Raw genomic sequence first — 26,490 nt, forward strand, 5'->3', positions numbered from 1 at the left:
TAATGGTGAGGAACAGAAATCTAGGGGAGTTCTTTACCTTGGGATGGGATGAAGCTGATCCAGCCCAGGACCTGTTTTGCTACTCCCTGTAGATAAAGGGCGACACTTCCTCTTCCTGATGTTTGTCTCTGGTTACTTCCGACAGAAGCAATTTAACAGTGTCTAACTGTTTGTCAACTTGCAAGTCTACAGCCATCGGTATTTTGCTGCTGCTGTTTGGGGTTATAAATCACCTACAGACCCCCTGAGGTTTAGGAACAGCTTGTCATTCCAAATCAGCTTAGCCACCAAATTAATGAGTCCTTTCAAATGTTTAGGCACAATAATTGAAGCCTTTATTTTTTTTTCCCCTTTATCACAGAAATGCCTCTGCTTACAAGTTTATCCCATTAACAGCCACCCACTCATCCCTGTCCAATACAGAATCAAGGTAAAGGAAGAGTGGAAATGTACCTGTGGACCAAGCTCTTAGTACATGGCATGCCTTTGTTCTTTCTGCTCAGTCTTGTCTCCTGTACGGAGACAGACAAACCTTCAACCCAGGACAGCAGCAGCCCTGGGAATCCAGGGCAACTGGGAGAAATACTACGAGTTCTCACTGCTGGTGATCACGCGCCTCTCAACCACTCCAGGAACCTCATCAAAGCATTGCTGGAGAAGACTGGGTGCCCGCGGACACACAGGATGCGAGGAGACTGTCGCCTGGTTAGTGATGTGGGATGGGCTCAGGTGTAGGGGCATGTTCAGAAGAGCGATGGATTCTGGGGCCACTTACTTCAGCAAACAAGTAGGCAGTGCAATGTGATAAAAATAACTTCCATGTTTGGGGTCTAACAAACTTTTCAGCAGATAGTGCTCAAGGACAGGAACATTCTGTTTTAACACTTTAGCTTTCTAGAAACGTTGTGCATGTGTAGAGATGCAGTGCTTACTTACAAGTACAAATTTTGCTTTGCTTCTTCCCTCCCTCCTTTTGTCCCTCCCTGTCTTTTTCTCCCTCCCTGCCTCCTACAGCAAATGTGCATAGGATGGCATAGGTGCTGTCTTTGTAGCATAATCATTGCAACCTGTATTTGTCTCTTATTCAGAGGTTGAAATTTTCTCCTATATATCAGTTGATTTTTCTACTATTTTGCATAATAAGTAGTAAATGATTGAATAATCTTCTTAATGATGAGAAATATTAGCAGCCAGCGAGCAGCGCTGTAGGTAGAGCTGACGCTGGACCCCTCTGTGGCTTTGTGAGGCCTGCTCCACAGCCGGCTTCTGTCAGTTGGGCAAGTTTCACAGAACATTTACAACTAGGGCTTCATCCGCTCAGAGTGAGACTTGACTTGTCTGGGATGGAATTTTTAAGTCTCCCTGGGTCACATTAGTAAAAAGTGAACGAGGGCTGAGAATGTACCCATCACGGCAATTGGAGTTGGTGGTATGGTAGGGGGTTTAAATAAAAGCAGCAAACAAAGGGAAAGCCCATGTCTTAAAAGGACACAAAGAAAATTCAACCAAAGGATCGCTCTGCACCACCCATTCCTGACTGATGAGATGTTTTTCAGGTAAATCCTAGAAAAACACAGATAAGTAAAAACAGAAATAAGTTCATCAGATGCAGGTAACTGCTTCCTCATATAAATTTTAGCAGATTTTCTCAGTCATGTGTAGTTCAAGGGATAGGTTTGGAAGCACATGGCCCAAGTATTGCTCTGTTAAGTATTTATTTATTTTGTACCAGAGGGGTCTTTTTCATGGAATTTTTCTTTGCTCTGTGTAAGCCATAAATAATTCAATAATTATTGAAATGTCCAATGATTCCCAGAGGAAATGTGTTATAATAGGCAACTCGTCTGTTATGACATTAATTTAGCTAGATAGCAACAGAAGATATCCCACTGGAAATAACCAGGAGCCATATCTTATTAATGTCCTCTGAGAACTTGCTTCAGGGCAATGTTCTGTTTTAATGACATGAAGTGCCTTATTAAGGCTGTTTGAGTATTAGTTTTGCTAGGGGGAATGTAAACAATCAAAAATATTCTCCATATTTGGGGCTGGGAGGAAGAGATTGTTTTGCATTTATTGTTTTCTATGACACAATGGAGGGTTTGGCCAGTCTGGCTTACATTTGAATTATTTCCATTCCCAGGCCATGAAATAGTCAGTGTGATAGTTTTGCTCTCTTTCTGCAGCTCTTTCTCTCTGAAAGAAGCTAAGGTAAAACAAAAGTGAATCTCAGCCTCCCCTGCTCAAGGGCCTCAGGTCATCTGAATGTCCCTACTAATGAGGGACCCAGGAAGGGTTTCCATTCACAGAGGTCCAATTGCACAAGAGCTCAAGTTCTGCTCCAAACCAAAAGACATTCGGTTGTTGAGTCTCTTGTTTTCTTTCAGGGATCTTGCTGACAGGTATGGTTCATGAGAGAAATTCTGTGGTATAAACAGAAGGAAAAGCAATGTTTTTATATTTCTAAAACAAACCCGGGAAATTGGTATCTTGCATTTGAGGAGGAGAAGGAGGAGGAGAAGGAGGAGGAGGAAGAGGAGGAGGAGGAGGAGGAAGAGAAGAAGAAGAAGAAGAAGAAGAAGAAGAAGAAGAAGAAGAAGAAGAAGAAGAAGAAGAAGAAAGGAAGGAAAAAGGAAGCAGAAAGAAAGAAAGAAAGAAAGAAAGAAAGAAAAGAAAAGAAAAGAAAAGAAAAGAAAGAAGAAATAATGCTCCAATTTCAGATATAGGTAAAAAAATAGAATTTGAAAAAAATCAATGTGAAGTATCTGTGAACACTGGAAATGAATCCACTCTAGCTGCAGCCTTTAAAAATGGATATTTCTTGGATGATATTGACTTTTCTCCTTCTCTTCTTTGAGAAGAATTAGAATTTCAATGGAATGAGATCTGAAGGATCTCCAATAGAGTAAACACTTCCATAAAGATGAGAACCATGGTCTTGCACAGGTTTCTGAAGCGCAAAATGCCCTGTTCTGGAAACTTCTAGTTATCAGGATTTGCTGAACCTTGGTTTCCACTTCTATGGATGACATGGGATAGTGTCTAAGGAAATCCTCCACAGAGGAGATGAAAAGTTCTACTTGGCCTTCCAAGTAGGTTCCTGATTCACTTCATATAAAAGGAATTTTAGTATACTTCAGTGTGAGGCGCAGACAGGTTTCTTAAGCAGAGTTAGAAGTAAGAGAAAATTGGAAGAGGACTCCAGCTTGAGCACTGGGAGAAGCTCACTTAGGTGAGGAGGTTCAAAATGGCCTGCTCACAAAAGCACAAGCTCGGAAGGGTTAGCTGAGGTGGGCCAGGGTTTGGTTGCTCTTTTTCTCAGTCTGATTTCTACCTCTTGAGAAATCCTTATTGCTTGAGAGGCCACTTGGTTCCCAAGAGAGGACTATCCTTGCTTGGGAGGGGTCTGTGTCAGTTTCTGTCATGGAGTAATTACTCCTGCTTGGGGAGGTGCTCCCATCCTAGTGGGGCAGCAAGGCTTTGCTTTTCTGGAAACTTGAGATGCTTGTTGGTTTATAGACATCTAGGTATTGCTCCAGAGATGTCTAGAATTGGACACTGTACAAGGTGGCAACTGGGTGTCCCTGGGAACCCTGGACATTCTTCTAGTTATTCATATCTTGGTTTCCACAGGGCTTTTATTTGTGTGTGGTATTTGGGGTTGAACTGCTGAGCTATATGTTAGGTGATTTCCTCAGTCTTGAAGGAAGTGAAGTGACCAAGAAAATCTAGGATTAATACACTTTGTTTTGCCAACTTTTCTTAAATGATTATTATCCCTCTGTGCAGAGCTAAACAGAGGTTTTATCCAGAGCTTTAAGTTAATAAGGAAGATGAAAACTTGAATTTCTTTGTTGCCTTTTTACATATCTTTATTTCTTGTATCTTACCTCAATAGGACTGAGGTGATGAGCCTATTGTCGGGTAGATATCTCTGTGGGGATCCCACGGATGTAGCGCCAGTAGCTTGGACATGGGGATGAAGTTCCCTCACACTCTCTGTACCTCAGTGACATCTGAGGCTCCCTTCCCTAGGCACACAGGAACAGTGATATTTTTAAGGATTCCCATAACACCAGCACTCTAACTCCCTTCTCAACTATTTTAGATGTCCAGGGTTTTGACTCCGTTCTCAAAGCAAATTCTCAGGCACATTTATGTAGAAGAATCACTGTTGGAATGTTCTCCATTCATTCTACCCAGCCCTCTCATTTATCTTAATTTTCATGGATAAAATGTAGAAAATGTCAAGCTTTATCTTCTGTATTTAGCAAGTTTATTTTTTAAAATCTTAACTTTGTAAAGACTTCTTTTTGTCAGAATATCTATTAAATCTCCTAGGGACCCAGTAAGAATCAGTCTCTGCTATCAGCCAACATCCTTCCTGCTGTGCTTGCCAAGAAATGGAATCAATATAAGTAACTTATTTATTTATAGTCAATTGTTATCTATGAAAAAAGACCCCCTCAATGGAAAAGACCTTATAAAAATCTAAGAACCTGAAAGAAGACAGTAGGTTTACCCATGGGCCAAAATCAAATGTTAAACATCTTTGGGGATAAAACCTTTCCAGTTTACCCTTCTCTGACACCTGTCTTACAGATGTAGAGAAAAAACACTATCAGGTCATTTTTTGGTCTTTGGAGCTCTTACTGTATGAGCAATAAGCAAATGTGGAGCTATGTGCCTGAGTGAGGTGATCCTATTTGGTTTTCAGGCGTGATAGACCAGTTACCACCAGGTGTGTGGACAGCCCATTTAAAGCTGGTAAAGAAGGCCAGCTTCAAGTTTAATATTTGACTGAAGTTCATTTCCTTGTGAGTTATTGAACACTTATTCCTAGTTCATTTTCCCTTTAAGTCTTATACTTCCACCTGACAAGATTTAAAGGAAAATCAATGGATTATTTTTGAATGAGTTCATTATTCTTTAACAAAGAATCATCTCACAGGAGTCAGCAGCTTGGACAGATCTTGATGCCTAAGGGATGGTGGTATTTGGAAAATTGTGTTAAACGTTCTTCCCCTAAACACAGTTCCACCAACTGCTGAACATTTCAACAACAAAGCCAAAGGTGGCAGTGATGAGTTGAAAACCCTCCTCCCCCTCCTTGCCACCAGTCCCCACTGAGTTTATTTTCTGTCATAGATTTACCCAGGGGAGGGATTTGTATTTTCTTATTTAGCTCTTCTGATATTTTCCTGTAGCATTCTTTCCCCATGCTATTGTCTTCCCTGTTAAAGTAGCTTCTCTAGATTTCAAATATAAAAGGAAACAAACTTTTCAGCTCAGAGTCATTTGTTTCCTGGCTATGTCTTGTTTCAGCAGGCTTAAAAAATCAAACCAATAGCTAGATGATACCTCTTCATTTAAGATGACTGAAATTCCCAATCAGGTAAAAGAAGAAGTTGCCATAACAGATTAAACTTACCAGAAATCAGTGTTACCTTCATAGTGTATATTTGGTACAAACCAATTCCAGGACACTTATCTGTACAATTATAATGTGTATACTTTTCTCAGTTGTCCCTTAAGATATACACACACCCCATTCTAAACCTGGAAAATGTGTACAACAAAAACCATTAGAGGGAACATGAACAGACAGGAGTCTTAGACACCTCAAGTGGGATGAGAGGTGCTTATTGGCCAAGCCCTGGCTACAAATGTATGGTCTAGTGGCCTTAAGAACATCCTCTTCTTGTGCTTCAGTTAATCTTCTTCCTACTGACCCAGCTTCACAAAAACCCAAGTAGTGCTTGAATGTACATGAACATAGATTCATCCAAATCTCTATTATTGTGTTCTAATTCTGACAGATAATTAGAAATTGACTGATCCTCTTGCCTCCTAACTGACTTCTCCTCCTACCCAAAAGAAAGGAGAGAATATGAATGATTAGAGGGGCTGTACCTTAAATACATGCAAAGGCTACAATTTATGCCTCCGTGGCACAGAAGAATGGATTAGAGAATAAGGCCTGTCATTAGAAGAACAGACATAAGCCTGGCACAACTAACTACAATTAGTTATGTGGCCTAGACAAATTACTGACCCTCATTTAAACTTGGTTTTCACCTATATTACAGGTATAGGGTTTTTCATTGAAGGAAATTCTCATTTTATTCTGCTTATTATCTTTATATATTGTGTACAGATATACCCATTCATTCATTAAATAATTGTATAATGAATATTCTAAATGCTCTGTGAAAATATTTGGTGGATTATTATATGAGCTGAGAATATTTTATTTTTCCATTTAATATAATGAGATAGTTTCCACAATCAAAAATTCATAAAGCTAAACATGTTCCAAAACCAATCAGATTGTGTTCTAAAGAATACCTGAATACATAGTGTTTTGTATAATATTGGCCATTAAATAGTGGCTAACAACTACCAAAGATTTGGTATCAGAGGCTATTTGGTTTTACTATACTTTTGTGCCAAATGAGTCACCACTTTGAATCTTGGCATCAGCTCAATAAACCAATGCATGGTCTTTCTGTTGGGGGCTACTTGGGGGACAGAAAAGGGCATCTATGGCTTCAGAGGTGGAACTAAATTCCCACATTAAAAGCTGGCCTTGTTGTAAACCCTGCATCTCTCCTGTAAATTTTTGACTCCCTTACAATTGAATTGAGAAGGGATTAGAATTTGTGTAGCTTTGGGAATGATGTCATTATGCTTTGCTTTGGTGATGGATGAAATTTGCTTTTTCCTGAGGCAAATGGTTTGTATCAGAGGTTTACCAGCAGACATGGAGTTAGAACCTTTCTAATTCCACTTCACAGAAGAACTGATGCAAAAACAAAAACAAAAACAAAAACAAAAAACATAAAAAACAAAACAAAAAACCCCCCACCAAAATCTTAGTAGATTGTCCACACAGTGGGGCAGATCTCTCCCTCAGGCTCATGGCAGGCATTCCTCAATGCTTAAAGCTGAGGGCAGCATTGTTGCATAATGAAGCTGCTTCTCAGACTCTGGAGAATCCTCAGGATCTCCCAGCTGACCTGCCGAGAGCTACTCTTCTCTTGCTGAGATAGCTGCCCATCCCAAGCTCTTGTGTCCAGTTTTTCTCTGCGTCCCAAAACGCTAACTCAAACACTTTATACCAGGTGGACACCTGAGATTAGAGGAACCATATTTACCTGTGGATTGTGGAATAAAGTATCAAAGTGTAGGAGAAAAAAGTCTTTCCTTTTTTACTCTCTTAAGGTCTATGACTTGGGCTTGTGAACTTAACTGACCAAAGGCAAATGAACAGGAAGAAAAGAGCACAAGTTTTATTTGTGGTTAAAATGTTTATGTGACATTGGACACCTCACGAAAGAAGTGAAAACTTTGAAGAAGTAATTAGACCCAGGAAATTCTATACCATTTTAACAAAGAGCAGTACGTTCTAGAGATGTGAAAGGAACAGAGAAAAAAGGGGCTGTGGCAAAGTGGTGGTCAATTGTAGGGGAAGTGACTGGGGAATATATGAGTGATGTCGATGCATGTGTATGACTTTTTTTTTTGTAGTTTGGTTGTACATATTGAGATCCATGTGGACTCTGGGAATAAGAATGTCCTCCTTGATAGCTCGGCAGTCTAAGCACCTGCCTAGCAAGCGCAAGGGCATGGGTTTGATCCTCCGTACCAAATGCCATGCTGTGTCATGTGGGCCACTGAAACCAGACATGGTGGCACATGCCTGTAATCCCAGTGCTGGGGAAGCTGAGACAGGAGGATTGCTGAGTCCAGGCCACATAGCAAGACCCTGTACCAAATAAATACACACATAAAAGATTTTTTAAAAAGAGAATGTTCTCCTTTTCTTGGTACAGGGAAAACATCTTTATTAGGAGAAATTTAGGAAAAAGATGAAAGGTAGAGAATTTTCATATCTAATACTTTTCATTTACCTTGAGCGCAAAACAACCAAAGGCCAAAGTGCTAGATTGGGGCATATGTTCTGATGACTTTCAATGGAAGTAGCTTCAGAACTCACTTAGCTAAGATGGAAGAGGGGAGCCTGGCTCTCCTCCATTGAATCTTTATACTTCTTAGTGTGAGATAGTCTACTATCTGCTGAAAATATGCTGTGCAAAGCAGACAACAGCTGGTCTTTGTGGACTACTGTTCTCATGAAAAATAGAGAAAATAAAGATGCAAAGTGATTTTACAATGATAGTGCTATAAAGAGGATCATATGATGATGCTCTGGAGTGTGCTGCCCAATGTGGTGGGTTCAGCTCTACGTGGCTATGGGGCCCCTAAAATGTGGCTCATCAGTGTTTACAGGCACTTAAGTATAAAGCATGCAGTGGCTCTGGAAGACTCATCAAACAAAAAGAGTATGTGCAAATAATTTTTAAAAACTTGATTATATACTAAAAGATATCTTAGATAAATGAATTTCTATACAAAATTATTAAAATTAATTTCACCTGTTTCCTTCTTCTTTTTAAAATGTGGCTGCTAGAAAATTCCAAAGATGTAGGCAGCTTGCGTTGTGGTTCGTTTGGATAATGTGCTGGGGGGACAGAGATGAGAGGTCTGGGGAAGGTTTCCTGAAGGAGGAAGCATTTTGAACTGTGATCTGAGAAATCAGGGGAATAAGCAGGCCTGAAAGGTAGTGGGAAGAGCTTGGTGCAGCTGCCAGAAAATCGCAGGGGCAGAAGTTTAGTGCAATGGTAGCAGAGGGCGAAGCTAAGATAGGGGAGGTAGGGCGCACAGCAACCAGACCAAGGAGAAAATGGCAGGGAATCTGGACTTTATTCTATGCTTAATGGGGTTTCATTTTAACAGCCAAGGCTTTGGCTGGTCTTATCAGTTGTTGAAAGTGAAATATGAACAACTTGTGACAAACAGAGTTGGGGACAGAGGAATCACTCTTAGAAAACTGGTTCCCTAAGAGCGCATCACTGTTACATAAAATCAGCTGGCCATGGTAGACCTGCCTTCATACCAGCCATCTGGGAGACGGAGATAGGAAAATTGTAAGTTCCAGCCCAGCCTGGGGAATTTAGCAACTTAGAAGGACCCTGTATCAAAATGAAAAATGAGAAAAACCTGGCACTATAGCTCACTGTGAGAACCCTAGGTTCGATCCCCAGTTCTGAAAGTATGTGCACAGGGGGTAATCACGTTCATTCATCTATATTTAGCTATTGGATCTCATTACTTTCCTCATCTCCTCATAAAGAAATCACTCGGGACCCTGACTTGTAAGTATTCTGGTGCTATTTCTTAAATGGTGCTTCTTTTTTTTTTTTTTTTTCCACTTTCCTCCCCATAGTGTTTCGAACCAGATGCACTGTTACTAATTGCTGGGGGAGATTTTGAAGAGCGGCTGCAAGAAGAGGTCATCCAGAGAGTCTCCCTGCTCCTCCTCTATTACATTATTCATCAGGAAGAAATCTGTTCTTCAAAGCTCAACATGAGTAATAAAGAATATAAATATTACCTACACAGCCTATTGAGCCTCCGGCAGGATGAAGACTCCTACTTCCTTTCACAGAATGAGACAGAAGATATCTTGGCCTTCACCAGGCAGTACTTTGACACTGCCAGGAGCCAGGTAAGAAGGGCACAACTGAAAACTGGTTCTGCTACTGAGTTACAATGCCCAGGTCTGATTTTTTTTTTGGTCACTTACTTATTCCAGAGACATTTAAGAGCTTCAAGAAAGACAAGTATTTATGATTTTCAACTATGACATGATAAATGACATAATCTTAAATTCTGAGTCCAAAAGTGGAAATGTAATGACTAATTGGAAGATGAGTCTTAGCCAGAAGCTGGGTGGGTGGGTGGGTAGGCCAGCCGGGTGGCAGGGCAGCTCTCTCCTCCTGAGTTCTCATGAGCACTTGAGCCAGAGTGACTCAAGGCTTTTTGGTCAATGTCCAAGGACTGAACTCTAGTGTGGAGGTCAGTGTATGAATATATCTTTAGTTATTGAGCCGAAGAAGCAGCTTATTAAAAAAGCATTATTCATCATAGCCAGCTCAAGAAAATATCTTTGCTGTGGCTTTTGATTTGTGCTTTGTTGTATGTAGAAAACCCATTTGAATGCCTCTTACCTTTCCCAGTTCTCACTCCTAGGAATGGGACACTTGGTCTTCTGTTGGCATCATTACTATTCTAGAAAAAGCTGAACCTTTCATGATGCTATTTATTTGTTTAATGCCAGGGATATAATCCATGTCTTCATTCACACACAGGCATCAGCAATGCTTTTCCTTTCTGAGTTGCAATAGGAAATTTTAGCAAATAAAGTTCTCTAAGCAGAAAGTTTATTTAAGTCACATACTCAAGAAAATTTAAGAGCTACCCCACTTTTTTTTTTTTTAAGATAGGGTCTTACTATGCAGTTCAGGCTGAGATTGTACTCACTCTTATAGCCCCTAGGTTAGTCTCAGAACTCACAGTGATCTTTCTGTCTCAAACTCCTAAGTGCTGAGATTACAGGTGTGTGTCACCACAACCTGTTCCAACTACCCCGTATATTTGAGTAGTATGATTAAAACTGACTTTTTTCTCTCTTAAACTACTCATTGGGGCTGGTGAGATGGCTCAATGGTCTAAAGCACCTACTTAGAACAAGCTTAGCAAAGCACAGGAACCACGGTTCAATCCCCCAGCACCACATGCCAGCCAGCCCCGCCCCCTGGTGGGCTGAGCTGGCCACACACACACACACACACACACACACACACACACAAATAAATAAATAAAATTAAAAAAAACCCTACTCATTGATATGCACAAACTCAGTTCTTTTTTTTTTCTTCTGTATTTTAGGGAAGGGTCTACAGGGTGTTCATGGTCTCACTACTAGATTGGACTCATAGTATTCCGCCTGTTTACAGCCTCCTAAGAACTGGAATTACAGGCAAGCTCCACTGTGCCCAGTCTCAATTGTTATCTTAGTGCACCCTGGGGGTAGGGCCAGCACAGTAGGCCTGGGGATCAAACTCCCTGCTCCTGCACCTGCTTGCAGATGCTTAATCCACTGAGCTATTTGGCTGGCTCTAGAAACTTGGTTCTTGGTCTCAATTGTAGCTTCTAGGAGCTAACGTCATGCTCTGCTTTAATAACCAGCGAATATATTCTCCAATTCACCATAAATATGCATATTTTCTCTTGTTGCTGGCAGAAAAGATACTTACCCAGCACTTCAAGAACATCACGCTAGTAACTAATCTCACAAAGATCAAAGTTTGACCCCAGCTTTTCATCTACATTCATTTCAGGAAACATTTCTTTGACAGAATTTAGTTTTTGCTGCCTTCTGTCAGCATCTATGTAACACAAGACCGGTTGGAATGAGCCACTAGAATTTTGGTCATCTTCCCCATTACATCTTTGATTCAGATTAAATGGACACAGGGGCCCAGCATTTAAAAGCAGATGGTGTATTTATGTCAGATTTCTGGCTGTCCTAAAGGTACTGCTAATATTCATGTCTCACTTTTATTATTTTGTTTTTATGTAAATGTTTATGAGATCAAATGTTTGTGTGTGCACAAAACCCATTCAAATGTCTCTCATCTCTCCTAGTTCTCCTAGGAAATGGGCACTTGGTCTTGTGTTAACATCATTACTATTCTAGAAAAGGCTGACCTTTCACTGTTAATTATTTATTTAAATACATACAGGAGAACTGACTTATTCCTCTATTTACTCAGTAGGAATTGACCTCCTGTTTTTGTAAGCCTTTGCTAGGTCCATCACACTGATCTACAGATACAGCTGTCCATTGCTCCTGGGAAGAGCCTGCTCACCGGGTCTTCCTAGGAAGCCAGTCAATGCCGACTTTCTAGAGAAGTTTGTGGCAGGTGCCACACACTAGGCCCAGCACTTGCATTTCTAGGTTTTGATCTGCATGGGATTTAGCTTCCATGAGTCAAGTCTCTAACCACCATTTCAGCCACTGAAGGAAAATAGTTTTATTCCACAGTACCCATTCCCCAGAAACCCAGCCTTTAAGCATCACTCTAATGCTTCATTCTCTTGTGTATCAGCTGGTCTTAGCTTCATCTTCCTGAATCTGAATATTCTCCCCTCTTTGATTCATCCTACTGATTGCTGTTTCCCTGGCAATGGAACAGGGAGCCGTCCAAAGGTCCCACTAGGTGTGCCTCTTGCAGGGAAGATGAGAATTACTTACTACACCCTAGCAATTTCAAGGTTACAAACAGTGCTTGGAATTCTCCTTTATCCTCAATAGCAACTTGTGACTGGTACTCTTTCACAACCTCCACGAAAAATGCACTACTATTGGATTCATACTCTATGATAATTCAATTTGTTATTTTTACTCATAGAACTTCTTACTACTTCTCCATATTTATAAAAATTTTGGAACCTACTCCTCAGTTTTATACTTTGCTTCCCACATCAGCTATGGATGTGCTCCTGGCTACCTTGCCAATTATAGAATTAAAATCCCTTGGGTATTTTAAAAGGTTATTAGTGCATATTTTTAATATAAAGCAGTGATGTTTGTTTTGGAGACTTGGTAGGTTATATAACACAACTTGGTCACTTTCAGTCACATTGCCCCTATACTTTTCTTCACCCCTTGCCCAATTCTGTTCCAAATAACTGCTCTTTATTGTTTGTCTTATGTCACAAGCACTGAATATTGACATAATAAGTTTCCCTCAATTCCTCTTTTGATGCACCTGGTCTCCATTTCATAGGTAGTAGGCTTTGCGTAATGAATAGAGATTCAGTAAATGTTTAAATAAATGAATAGCAGAAAGGTGTAAGGCGAAATTCTAGCCTCTTAGATGCTTACAACTGAATGGAGGAAATTGACATCCACAAGTGAAAAAGGCACCCTGTTGTACATCCGTCCTGTAGAAGACAGAAAACATAGGAACGGTGCTAGCTCTGATTGATGGTGGCAGCACGTTGAACTTGAGAGGAAAGGGCAGTGAGGAAGTGGAAGAGCTCTGTGATGCTATAAAGCAGCAGAGAGAGAAGAAGTCAGGACCAGGGAATGCACATTGAAGATCCTTGGTCTGCAGGCGGTCCTTGAAGCTGGGAGAGAGTTCACTAATTGAATGGTGTAAACAGAGCAGAAGATCCTCTCGGAAAAATGTACAAATAATAATGAAAAAGCTGGCTGACTGAAGAATAGTTGTATTGGGAGTTAGAAAACTCAGTGCCATGGCAAATAAAAGGAGTATCTTCCAAATATTTCTCATCTGAGGCAAGAGATGATTACAGTCCTTCCTATAAACAACTCAAGCTTCTTTGAGATGAACTTGAAAATCAGAGCTACCTCTTATGAGAAATCACTTCGAAGCTAACATTTCCTCTTGACTTTGTGTCTGACTTCAGTGTATGGAAACTAAAGTGCTGCAGAAGAAATCTGGAATCCTGAGCAGTGACGGTGCTGATGAAAACACCCTTCCTCGGTTGGCCGCGAGCATCATTGCTCTATCCCTCCAAGGGGTTTGTTTGGGACGAAGAAACTTGCCTTCCCCGGACTATTTTACTGAATATATTTTCCACTTCTTGAATAGTACAAATACTCTCCACCTATCAGGTAAGGATTTTTAAAAATGAATTTATCTTCCAAATCATATCTACCAAATAAATTGTGCCCCAAAAAGGGGTTGAGTTCTTTTGATGACTGAATTTTCTCAGATATGTTTTATACATCATCTTAATCTCAGCTTGTCAGAAGACAGCTCAGGTGGCCTTTCAAGGATGCCGTGCTAGGACAAGCAGGTACTGATGAGGCATGACATGAACTTGTCCCGTGAGGACCAGCTCGACACTTCCCCTTTGGTACATCCTGCTTGGCCAGAGATTGTACCACACTGTGTAGAATAAAAAAAATAGTGTTCAGTTAGTTCAAGAGGGTCAGTAGCAGTTTGCTTGTGGGTCAGTAAAAGTAAAATGTGAATTATTTACCATTGCTGCATTTCTGACCCATTCTCTTGAGAGCTCTGAAATGAAATGAGATGTTAGGAAGGGAATCAGAAAGTGTATTTTGGACCGTTCTTTGAACTTGATAAGATAAACCACTTGAGGATTACAAGACTTGTTTTTCTAGCCTGCATTAAAATGGCTAGAGATAGAGTTTTAAAAAGCATCTCATAGAAATATCGTATCTAAAAAATGATTTCTGAATACTGCAAAATTGCCTGATGTTCACATTTTCCTTACTTTAAAAATTTATTATTTATTGGATAAGAATCCAAATAGGATTTATCAAGTGCAACTTGCTGATATGATTGTTAGGTTTCTTTTATTGGTTTTTCCTTGTTGTCTATTTTGCTGCATTCCTAATTAGCTAATGTGTGTTTCCATGCCCTGCATTGCATGCATATTGTGTATATTGATTAGCATAGGTAGAGGCTTGATTATTTTTCAGCTTATTTTTGTGAGTACTATATATAGTGAGCAACTTCCACCAGGAAAAACATGACATTTGGATCTCTCTCTCTTTCTCTCACCCCATCTACTGTTTGTTGTGTCTCTTCCCCTCTTTTCCTCTCTCTCTCTCTTTCCCTCTCTCCCTCCCTCCCCCGCTCCTTTTGAGAAGTTGTAAGATATTGATCATTGCCTAGACTGATTTATTATTTAGAGATTATAAATGATGATCTTCTATTTCTCTCAGTCTTGCTTTTTTATATTTTTGGTGTATGAATTCTACAGTGGAAGAACTTTGATCATTATTTCATTTTACCGAGGTTCCTAAAGAAAATAACTATAAATTCTTAATGTTTTCCCAGTTTTCAAGGTAGAACAAATTCCCTTGCATCTTGCAAAAGAAAATAATGATAATTTTAAAAAATATGATTTTTATATCTCTCAATTTAATATCATTATTGTAGTAATTGTTCTTAGATTCATCCCTGTTTGATAAATAGGATCTTATTTAAGTTGGCTTTAAGTCCTTCTGACATGCTGTGCATGTACTAGCATGGCATCCTTGAAAGGCCACCTGAGCTGTCTTCTGACAAGCTGAATATTTTAAGTTCCTTAAAATATTTTATATATTTCTTATCTTCCAGAATAACATGATATTCTAGATATATCCTGTACATTTCTGCCTAGACCTGGAATCAATCATTTATGCAAATATGTTTTATTTTTATACAATTAAATTAATTAAAGTTTACCCTATTGTTTACCCTATTTTGAATTTCAGTTAAGAAAACTTCACAATGGAATACCCTTCTTTGACAAATGGAATACCCTTCTCTGACAAAAGTAAACAAAAAATGGGGATACAAAGAAAGGACCATTTGGTATCTGTATATTTAAAATAGTTAGGATAGATATACAACTGCATTCTCTTAATTCAGTGAATAGAGAGATTTGTTCTAATAGTGTCTGTGGACAGGATATCATGTCTGCATCTTGTACAATGAATAACCACTAAGACAACAATATGCAATGTATTAATTATTGAAACCATGCTAGTAATCTGTTTTGAAACTGTCTCATTGCTATCTGTTTCTCAATAAAATTATTTTATTTTATTTTATTTTTTTGTGGAACCGGGGATTGAACTCAGATCCGTGCACTTGCCAGGGAAGCGCTTATTCCACTGAGCCATCTCCCCGGCCCCAAAATTATTTTAAAAAAGAAAGAAAACTTCATATATTCTCAGATAATGAAAAAATCCATCCATATTTTCTTTTGATACTTGTAACTTTACATTTCTGATCTAATTAGAATTACTTGTGATATGTGTTACCAGGAATAGATCCAGTTTATTTTTTCCTTTTGACTACCCAATTTTATTTATATTTTAACTTAAAATACATTATTTCTTCCACTGGCTTGAGATGCTACTTTCATGTACTACAAAACATTTCTAAACATTGAGTTTCTATGGGTTTTCTATTCTATTCTACTTGACATCTTGTCTGTTCACAAGCCAATGTCATACTGTTTCACTTATAATAGCTTTGTAACACTGCCATGTCTGTTTGAGCTAGGATTCCAAATGTGTCTCCATTTCAAAATTTTCTTAACTTGCTTGTCTTACTTGACCATCATCCACCTGCCAAGCTCCATGAGAAACCTGTGGTAGTTTTATTGTGATAAAAAATAAAAAGAAAAATTGAAGAAAAAAAATTGAAAAAAGAAATTATAAAATTACTTGGAAACAGTACATATTAGGATACATCGTCTCCAAGTCAATGTACTCTTGCCTTTTTCTTTCCAATTTTTTAACTATATTTGCTTTCTCATATACTTGCATTGGTTAACAATCTCAATATAATGTTAAGTAGTGGTAGGAATTGGTGCTCAGTTGCTAGGTTTCTGACTTTGAAAGAAAAGCCCGCAGTCTTTTTAAAATTAAGTTTAGAGGACAAACAAACAAAATTACGTTTGCAGTCTTTTACATTAAGCTACATTCTTATATTGCCAGTTTTCTTTTTTTTTTCAAAGTTTTATTGATAAACAGATAGCAATGAGACAGTTTCAAATCATATCGGAAGTACAGTTTCAACAAATAATACACTGCATATAATCTTCTTAGTGGTTAATTGCTGTACAAGATGCGGACTTGTGATCCTATTTACAGACACCATTAGAACAAATCATTCTATTCATTAAGAGAATGCAACTATATATCTATCCCAACCTCTTTGAATACACAGATACAAAATGGACATTCATCGGTATACCCCATTTTTTCTAAGTTCCGTTATTGAATATTATAGGTGTGTAAACTCAGCAAAATATTCTAAAAGAGTCCAGTAGCCCATAATAGCATTGGGTCTTCTGTTTAACTGGCAATGTCAGAATTTCACTGACCTTCTCAGACCAAAAAGCTACAACTCTTGTTGCATAGGTCCTGCTTTACCTTGGTCTTAACCATCCAGTAGAAAACTATCAAAACGAAATCTAAGAAATAAAGCCATGCTGTTAAGTTGAGCTATGGGGGACTCAGGTCAATAATTTCTGACATTGCCAGTTTTCTTTATTGTTTCCAGTGGACTGGCCAAAATGCAAAAGTTTCCCCAACTTGGGTTACTTTTTCAGGCTAAAGAACTTCTTTTTCTAATTTTTGTAAAGTAGGTCTGTTAGCACTGAATTCTCTCCTTTGATCTTTTCTCCACCTTCATTGCAAAGGATTGTTTTTGCTAAGTGTAAAATTCCTGAGTGACAACTTTTCTTCCTTCCTTCCTTCCTTCCTTCCTTCCTTCCTTCCTTCCTTCCTTCCTTCCTTCCTTCTTTCTTTCTTTCTTTCTTTCTTTCTTTCTTTCTTTCTTTCTTTCTTTCTTTCTTTCTTTCCTCTTTGAATATCCTATTCCATTTCCTTCTGATTTTTGTTTTTGATGTCAGCTATTAACTATAGTCATGGTTTCCTACATATGATGAGTAATTTCCTTCCTTTTCCTTTCAAGATTTCTTCTTTGTCTTTGACTTTCACAATTTCACAATAATGTATCTTCTGTATATGAATCTTTTTTTATATTTATTCTACTAAATAGTGTGGTGAGCTTCTTGAACATGATGATAAAGAATTTATATCGGACTTGGATAATTTCTAGCCATTATAGTCTCCATTTTTTATGATTTTGTTTCTGCTTCCTGTTTTTGTCAATGCATATATATTTGTTGGCCCACAGGTCTCTGAGATGATATTGTCATCACCATCTTCCACTGGTCCTGGTTCTTCTCTTTATTTTTCAGGATGGATTATTTCTGTTCATCCATCTTAATGTTCAGTGATTTCATTTTGCCTGATCAAACATGTTGTTGAATGTCTCTAGTGATATTTTTTATTCCAGTATTTTCTCCAACTTATATCCATTGGAAATTTTATATAATTTCTCATTTGATTTCATATTGCTATTAATTGATTTATTATTGATATGCTTTCCTTTAATTCTTTAAACATTATTTCTTTTAGTCCTTTAGAAATACTGGTATAGTTGCTTTGAAGACAGCTATATTAAATCCAACATCTGGGAATATTAAGAGATGTAATGTTTTGGAACTTCTTTTCCCTGAATATGGGTCAAATTTTCCCAGTTTTATGTGAGTCATACATTTTTTGTTGAAATCTGATCACTTAAAGCAAAATCATATATTTTGTAATATTTCCTATCAATAATGATAGTGTCTAGGAAAGTTCCAAACACATTTTATGCACAGGTAGGAAAATGGATAAACCCATAGAAATTCACTATGACATTTAAGCCTTTCATGCATTAATCAGTTTTCAAAAGTCTAGAGTTACATTTCAGTCTATAAATTTATGGCTATTTCATCATTAAAGCAACATTAGAAAGCAAGACCTAATTTGTCTCTATAATCTTAGTTCACTTTCATTTATCTTCTCTTTTACTCATTTATACTTCATAGGAAAACAATTTGATCCATTATTTAGATAATAGTCAACTTACTAAAGATGCTGAATGCCTCAAGGGAATTAATTTGATAAGATTAGGACAGTTTCTTCTTTAATTTACATTTTTATAGACCAGGAACATTCTTGTTTCAGTGGAAAGCATTCAAATTGGTGGTTGGCCAGTTTGTTATCTTTATTCCCACCATAATAAGGTTTGGTGAGAATCCCTTTATAAAAACTAGTTCAGCTTTGTTCACGCTGAAACTTTGGCTTTTCATTATCTTGTAAAAAATCTGTGTTGCGGGTATGTAAAATTGTGATTATTCTGAACTTGTCTATTCTATGTGACACTAGATTTTATATGAAATTTCTAGAACTGGACCAACTCCTCAATATTATTTGGGCCAAAAGCACCTGTAACAAAAAAGATGAAAACCATCGACCCGAAAGGAAACAAGGCAACATAGGGGTCCATGCTTGGGACTACACTAACCTTTCTATGTCTATGGACCAAGAGTCAGATGATGGTTCAGTGTCCTGGGATCAGGTATTTCTATGATTCATCTTATACCATCATTTGTTATCGTTGAAAGAAGACCAGTTGAGAAGGCTTTACCAGAGTTGTATAAAATGCAAACAAATATTCTATCATAATTTCTATGATAATTCAGGGCTTCCATTTTCTATAAGTGAATCTCTGTAGACATAAAAAACCAAGATATTTCAGCCAAGGTATTTAGAAGAATGACATATTTCTCTGAACTCCCTTCAGTCCATATTAAATGCACAAATAAATTTATGAAACATTATGATCACTTAGTATGTATCAGTTCCCAACCTGGGCATGAGGAATATAGTGTTGAGCAAAAATAGATCCAGCACTTATGGGCCTTACAAGGCAGTGAAAGATACTGACATTACATGAATAATCAGAATGATGAATGAACATTTTACATTTAGGTTAGGTCAGGAGGTGATTACTTTGGCCTGTGAGCAACAGAAAAATGTTTGCATGGTAGAGGGCACTGCAAAAATTTCAGAGAAAAGTAATCTGTAAGCATATGAACATAATCAGAGTAGGAATTTCCTAAAATTTTGTCCCAAACCGCATTCCCTATTTTACCTCTTTGCTTTTTGTAAAAATGTGCTATGATCAGATCATTTGGGTAAAAAATAGAGATGGACACTTCCCTGTAGCGTAGTAAGAAGCTTGAAGGAAAAGTCTTACTGGTAAACAGATTTTTATGCTGGGGTGCGGTGCAGTGGCACATTGCTTACCTCGTGTGTCTAAGGCCCTTTGTTCAGTCTTTATTACCACAAAACAAACAAACAGACTAGTAAAGAGATTTTTAAAGTCTTATTGAACCCATTATTTCTCAAACTTTGATCATAGAATCCTTCCCTTCCCTGTTCATTTAAATCCTCAGAAATTAATGTTTTATGATACTTACATTTATTGAATACTTACTACATGATAAGCATTGTATTATTTAACCTACATATTATCTTATGACTTATCAAAACCACTATATCAAGTTAGTTTGTATGACTGCATCATATAAGTTATATATAGAGCTACTTCTTAAATTCACAGGAACTGAGGATCTATACATGCATGTTATTTGATAGTGCACTTTGTATTCTTTAAAACTATGTTAATTTGGGGAATCATGGATTAAAATTAATTACATTTTTGTTGTTTGTATCTTTGACAAGGAATACACCTACAGAACACAATCTGTACCTTGAAACAGAGAAAGCACTCACATATTCCTAATGATAATGAATGATATGCCCACAAATTATGAATCAGGCATGATCAGGCAACATCACCTATCATTGCTATTATATAATTTTAGAAATCAAATTATCTTTCCTTTGCTATGTACAGAATATATCTCAGTAGATTAGTGTAAATGGATGCTCATTGCCTATAGCTGAAAGCCACTAGTTCACTTCCAAATTAAGTTTTGTGTACTTTCTTTTTTTATCTTTTGGTACCAGGGATCAGACTCAAGACCTTGTGCTTGCCAGGCAGGCACTTATGTCACTGAGCTATATCCCCAGCCCTCCAAATTAAGCTTTGGGAAACCTTCTCTAATGTTTCTTCAGTGATAAATCTCAGAAAGGGATTAAATTTGCCTATGGAAACACTGCTTGCAAAAAAGATAAAAATTTTAAAATATTTTTAGGCATTATTTACTTATGGCATGGTGTGTGTGTGTGTGTGTGTGTGTGTGTGTGTGTGTGTGTGTTAATGTTAGTGGATTTCACCCAAGGCCTTTTTTATTTCTTATTTTGAGACAGAGTCTCTTTAAGTCTGTAAATTGTTCAGGCTGGGCTGAAACTTGAAATCCTTCCATCTTAGTCACCCAGAGTACTAGGATTGTAAACACCCACCACTATACCTGACAAAGCATGAATCTCATACTTACAGTCTTTGCTGACTGTGGAAATTAAACAAAACCTCTTCCATAATTATTCTCCACTCTTCCATCATGTGATTTTCTTTGTGCCTCATTTTGGGATCCTAATATGAGATACTAGATCTGGAGACCCTGCCTGTATTACTTAAATCAATGCTACTCCACATCTTATTTCGGGGCCAAAACAATATTAGCTGAGAACTTGCTAGGAATGCAAATTCTCACACCCCATCCAAGAATCTAACAAATCAGGAATGCTGGGAATGGAGCCCAGCACTCTTTTATTTTATGTTATTAATGGTATTAGTATTAGAATTAATTAGTACTATTTTGAAGTACTTTGGGATGAATCAAGGGCCTTATGCATGGTGAGCAAGTGCTCTACCACTGATCCACATCCTAAGTCTTATATGTTGTCTTGAATAAGCCCTCCAAGTGTGTTTAAACTAAAGAATAACAGTTAGAAATGTAGAATACATCTGAAAATATCCATAGAAGTCTGACAAAATCAGCTCAAGTGTAAACATATATTAATGTTTACTGTAGAAGAGTAAAGATGTTTAAAAAGCTATTCAGGAGATCACCTAAATTTTCATTTTATTCTTTTTTTTGTGAAAAACGCTTTGTGTTAAAATTCATTGAACATAATGAATTACCATTAAGATATTTGTGTTAGTGACTTCAGAAGAAATTTGAAAAAAGACGGATACAGAAAGCAAAGATCAAGGACATAAAAGCTTAGAATAGAACAGCCTTCCTTTAGGAGATGGATTTCTAAAACAGGACACTATTCAATTTCTCCACAGTGAACTGGAGAAAGATACATAGCATTCTATTCCTGTTTATCTTTCCAGTCTTTTATTTGCTAGTTGAGCATTCTCTAATAGGAGTATTTATTATGAAAGCTTCATTACCAAAAGTTTGTTATTAGTTTTTCTTTCTTCTTATTAATATTTTTAACAATGAAATAATTGGATTCCTTCAGTAGCAAATGAGCCAAAGAGAATGTTGTCTTTGGCAAACATCATTTAGTAATAGGAAAATTACCATAATTTAACTCTCTGTTGATGCTTTTCAGAGAAGAAAGCTTAGGGAGTTCTTGCCCATTCCCTTTCTGAGAAATGTCTTCCTTACTCCTTCAATATGGGCAGAATTGATTCAACCAGACAGACACTTGACTCAGCAGAAGCTATCCAGAGATTGGCTTTGCAGAGCCAATCACGTCTCTCAGGATTTGCAGATTCAGCCAGTGCTGAGGCCTTGAGTGAAAGGTCACTGGAGCTGGGATTTCTATGGCCACGTGGGCACCACATGGGAGGGCTTAAGTGCAAAAGGAAATTGTTATATACAGAAAGAAACAAGAAAGAGAAAAGACGTGGGGTACAAGTAGACACATGCGTACCACCTTTGCTTCTGGTTTTCCAGTTTCAGCTCACGGTTCCTTCTGAGGTGCAGCTTTGCATTTGGTCCCTCGAGTCTCTTCTGTGACCCTAGGACCTCTTCCATTATAGGCTCCTCTTGCTTTTCTGCTTCAGTGTTTCTGTTCCATGTAACCATGTGTTTCCTGATCAAAATAAAAATTTCTCTCCTGGGAAATAATCACCAAAGCCTTTGAGGTGGGGAATGGAGATCTGAAAATATGTCATTATTTTCTGATTACCAATGTACTTTTGATGGAAATCCTTATATTCTACAGCATAGCTCATCAGGCCAAATTATATCAGATTTTTCTTCTTCAAAAAATCAAATTTTTGGGGACTTGGCCCTCGCTCGGCTCTTTAAGTGGCTGCTTCCACAAAGCTGTCAGCCTTAGGTTGCTGGAGTTCGATCCCCACAACACTCCAGCCAGCCAAACCTGCCCTGAAGGCATTCGGAGCAAAACAACAACAAAAAAAAAATCAAATTTTTTTCTCAAAATAATTTGTTGATTTCAACTAAAGATTACCAAAAAAAATTAAATGGGAGGTTTTATTCTATGGCTTCATGGAAGCTATCCACAGGTTCTTATCATGGTGATCTTTGATGCATGAGATGTCAGCTTTTACTTCTGTGATGGGCGTACATAGCGGGTTTTAGAGACTTACTGCATTCGTTATTTACGTACATGTCTTGTCTCTTCTAAGTATTCCTATGTAATGTGGAAAAACATAGAAACAGATAAAAATAGGTAAAGTCAGTAGAAAATAACAATGATGTCCTTCATTCTCATGGAGAAGGGATGCCACTTCACAGAGGGAGCCATACCATCCAGGGTTGACACACCAGCCAGCGAAATTAACATTAATTTTCGATAAATTTAACTTTGTGTTACTTTAGGAAATGTGTTGCCAACACAGACTCATTAAATTAGAGAGTATTAAGCCCAATGACCTCATCGCCACTGAGTTCCCGCTTATCGTACGAAGTCTTCGCTTTGCTGAAAAACCACAAAAACATCACGATGCTCTTAGGCTGTTAGAACATCATGCAACACGTTGTAAAATACAGTGTGTCTCTTCAGCAGAGAAAAAAGAGTGCAAGAGATATTGAATAACATTTAGAATAAAGTCAAAGTACTGCAGACTTTAATCTGAGGCTTAAAATAATCTTTGGAAGTTAATTAACAAAAAGGAGCAAAGAAGTGCACTGTAGCAGTGGCTCCATATACCCGTGGTAGTCATTCCGCCCAGTTCAGGGTTCCCAAGACTGGCAACGGTGGCACACTCAGTTCAGTCTGGGCTTGTAACAGTATGTGTTTTCTTCATGCAGACTTGCTTCTCCGCGAGGCAACTGGGGGAGATATTTTTACAGAACAGCCTTTCACCCATTTCTAAGGAGGACTTCAAACACATAAGTCCAGGGATCATCCAACAGCTCCTCAGCTGCTCCTGCCAGCTGCCCGGGGACCAACAAGTAAAGCTTCTGCCAAGCACTCTAGAGAGTAAGTTCTGCCTCTTCATTAGAAAGCCCATGCCCACTGAGTCAGTGATGAAACTAGTGAGAGCAGGATGCCTACATTGTACAAGGTGCTGTCAGAAGCATTGTTCATTTACCAACACGCCTCAGCCTCCCATGATGCAAAGAGGTGCACGTATTATTTCTCATTTTACCAATGAGCAAACCAAGGTACAGAAATGTTACATGAGTTACTCAAGAATGCATAACCAGTAAGCTATGAAGTTCAAATTCATACTCTAGCAATCTGGTCCCCGAGTCCTTATTTTTAGCTATGACACTATTCTACTTTATGTTAGATTTTGTATGTAAGTTGTAAAAACTGAATTTGTTCCCCAGAGCTGACTCAGAGTGGACCAATTACTAAGCCCATGCTGCGAAGGGTTATAGCATAAAAGAAAAAGCATTTGTATTAGAATCTGGAATGCAGAGTTGAGAATTGTCTCATGTGCAGTTAACCTGTGATCTTAAGCAATTGCTACCTCCTCACATCTTTTTTCTGTGCATGGTGGGAAAACAGTGATATCTGATAGTGCTTCCCAACCTCTTACACCTCATGAAACACACAAAAATGAAGGTACATTGGGTTGCTCTTGGATGAGGGTATCAGCCCCCAGGCATGGCTGGCAGCTCCAGGAAGTAAAGAGACCAATACTGATACTGTCCTGTGTCCCACTGAGTCACTGTAGAAGAGGTGTCTCACAGACTTTTCAGGGCACCTGTGAGGTTCAGATGATAATATAACTACAAGCATGTGTTCTTATATATAAAGCATTGCATATTTAAACTTTCTCCAAAAAGAAAATTAATGGCATACATAGAGGAAGAGTGTGACAGCTAACCCACATAACCCCAAAATTTTACCATTAATCTTAAGGCCTCATAATATTTTCAGATATGCTTTCTTTCCCTACAGTGCCATCTTTGATGAATTGCTTAGCTACTTACCCCTAAGTCATAGTGAATTTTATATCAGTAAATGGCTCATTGGAAGATTTTATGTGAACAAAAATGTGCCAGAGTAAATACTTAAGACTCCACATTCATTGGGAGGGAAAAATCACTTATTAAACATGATCAGCCAAATAATTCAGCATCTGGTGATCAGTAATGCCCACAAATGGTTGAGGACAGAACTGTGGCACTTGCTGTGTCCATGAGCATGTTTATATTACCAACTCTGGTGCCTGGGAAATACAGGCCACTTGAGAAGAGGTTTCTGAACAACTATGAAGAGAGTTTTATTCCATTTCTAATAAAACTTTGAGAAATTTCTAGGGAATATTTTTTTTCTTCTTTGGAAAAAAGTCACTAGTAATGCACACTGAAGAATCATTGCTGTTCTCAAGACTAAAATTTTACATTATATAACCAAAAGGAAAGGCTTGTATTGGCTTTTGGAGATTACAGAAAGAAGATGTGGCACTGAAGAGAGTCCAATGCAGGGCACAGTGTTAAGGGAATGTTGTTCAATATGCTGTAATACAACCCCAAAGTGCCACCTTCAACTGAGTTTCCAGGAAAGATGATTATGGCCATACAGAAATCAAATTGTAGCCCTCTTTAAAATTGCTTTTCAGAAATGGCTAAGAGTTTAATAGGCAGGTCAACTTTGATTGCAGTGATGGGAAATGCTTAGAACCCATTTGCAAATCATCTAACTCCAATGAAGACACTGTGGCACCTACAGGGACTTGGGGTAAATAGGCAGAGTCCCTTGACTACAAAGGTCAGGAATTGATGGTTTTGTAGGCCGTCATTCCTGCGCAGAAGTAGACAAAACCTGACTCACAGAGGACCTAAACAGATTTTATAAGCTATAAAGTAATAAAACATTCATTCTTCATTATATTGTACCTCACCGCAGGACCAAGAGAAGAAAAGTAGAAAAATAGAACTTGAACCTTTGCCTTTGACTGGAAAAATATCATACTCCAATTTGTCCTTGTGAGTTCTTGACATTTTATGATTTTTTATAGCATCCAAAAATATGACAATTTTGAATTTTGTTAGACATCTAGGTACCCATGTTAAGATTCAAATACTTTCATGTATTAGATAAGAAGACTGACATTGCCTCAAAGAGTTCCCAGGGAGGAATGGGATGTGAAACTGGGTTGAAAATCTCTAGAGAGGATTTGATAACATGGGGGTTACTTTTACTACACTAGAATGAAATAAAACCTATATTGGTGTATGGTCATTCCAACGATTCACTTAAATTGTGTTAAATACAGCATAAAATTTACCATCTTAACTCTTTGCAAGGGGTTGGGGTAATGCTGGGGATTGAGCCCTTCCATATCCCTGTCAACTGTCACCTCACGTACTGTGGTACGGCCAGTGGCTGACTCATGAGTAGGCAGCTGGGAGCTCTGGATGTTTTGTATTCTACTTTGTCTTAGAATATGGCTACAGCACAGGAGCTGTGATGCTTCTCACTCTGGGCTCCATGCTTGGGACCGCTCTCGTCCTTTTCCACAGCTGTGAGGAGAACTACAGTCTCATTCTACAGCTCTTCGTGGGCCTGGCTGTTGGGACTCTCTCAGGGGATGCGCTGCTCCACCTTATCCCTCAGGTAATCCTCTTTCCAGTTCAGATGCAGTGTGTTTAAAGTTCTCTTCTGTGTATTTATTTGCATTTTAAGATAATACATGTAAATATTAAGAAAATATCAAGAGCACTCTTCTATGAAAAACAAAAAATTCATAACAAAAGAATTAGAGAGTGACAGTAGTTAATAAACTGTGTACCATAATTTTAATGAAGTAGACAAAATGTTACACACAATACAACTAC

The 26,490-nt window shown here is 38.2% G+C and overlaps 1 protein-coding gene across 1 annotated transcript in view; it reads left to right on the top strand.

The window, feature by feature from the left end:
- The first annotated feature begins 447 nt into the window (after window positions 1-447).
- Slc39a12 (solute carrier family 39 member 12) overlaps window positions 448-26,490 on the top strand; it is an 83,992-nt gene continuing 57,949 nt past the window's right edge. Inside the window, exons 1-6 of the mRNA XM_004645208.2 lie at window positions 448-705; window positions 9,290-9,571; window positions 13,345-13,552; window positions 18,706-18,878; window positions 23,506-23,677; window positions 26,097-26,269. Coding sequence (XP_004645265.1) covers window positions 448-705; window positions 9,290-9,571; window positions 13,345-13,552; window positions 18,706-18,878; window positions 23,506-23,677; window positions 26,097-26,269 — 1,266 coding nt within the window. The remainder of the gene's footprint in view (window positions 706-9,289; window positions 9,572-13,344; window positions 13,553-18,705; window positions 18,879-23,505; window positions 23,678-26,096; window positions 26,270-26,490) is intronic.

Source organism: Octodon degus, unplaced genomic scaffold, assembly GCF_000260255.1.
Source record: "Octodon degus isolate 3935 unplaced genomic scaffold, OctDeg1.0 scaffold00220, whole genome shotgun sequence".
In the NCBI taxonomy this organism is placed as follows: Eukaryota; Metazoa; Chordata; class Mammalia; order Rodentia; family Octodontidae; genus Octodon; species Octodon degus.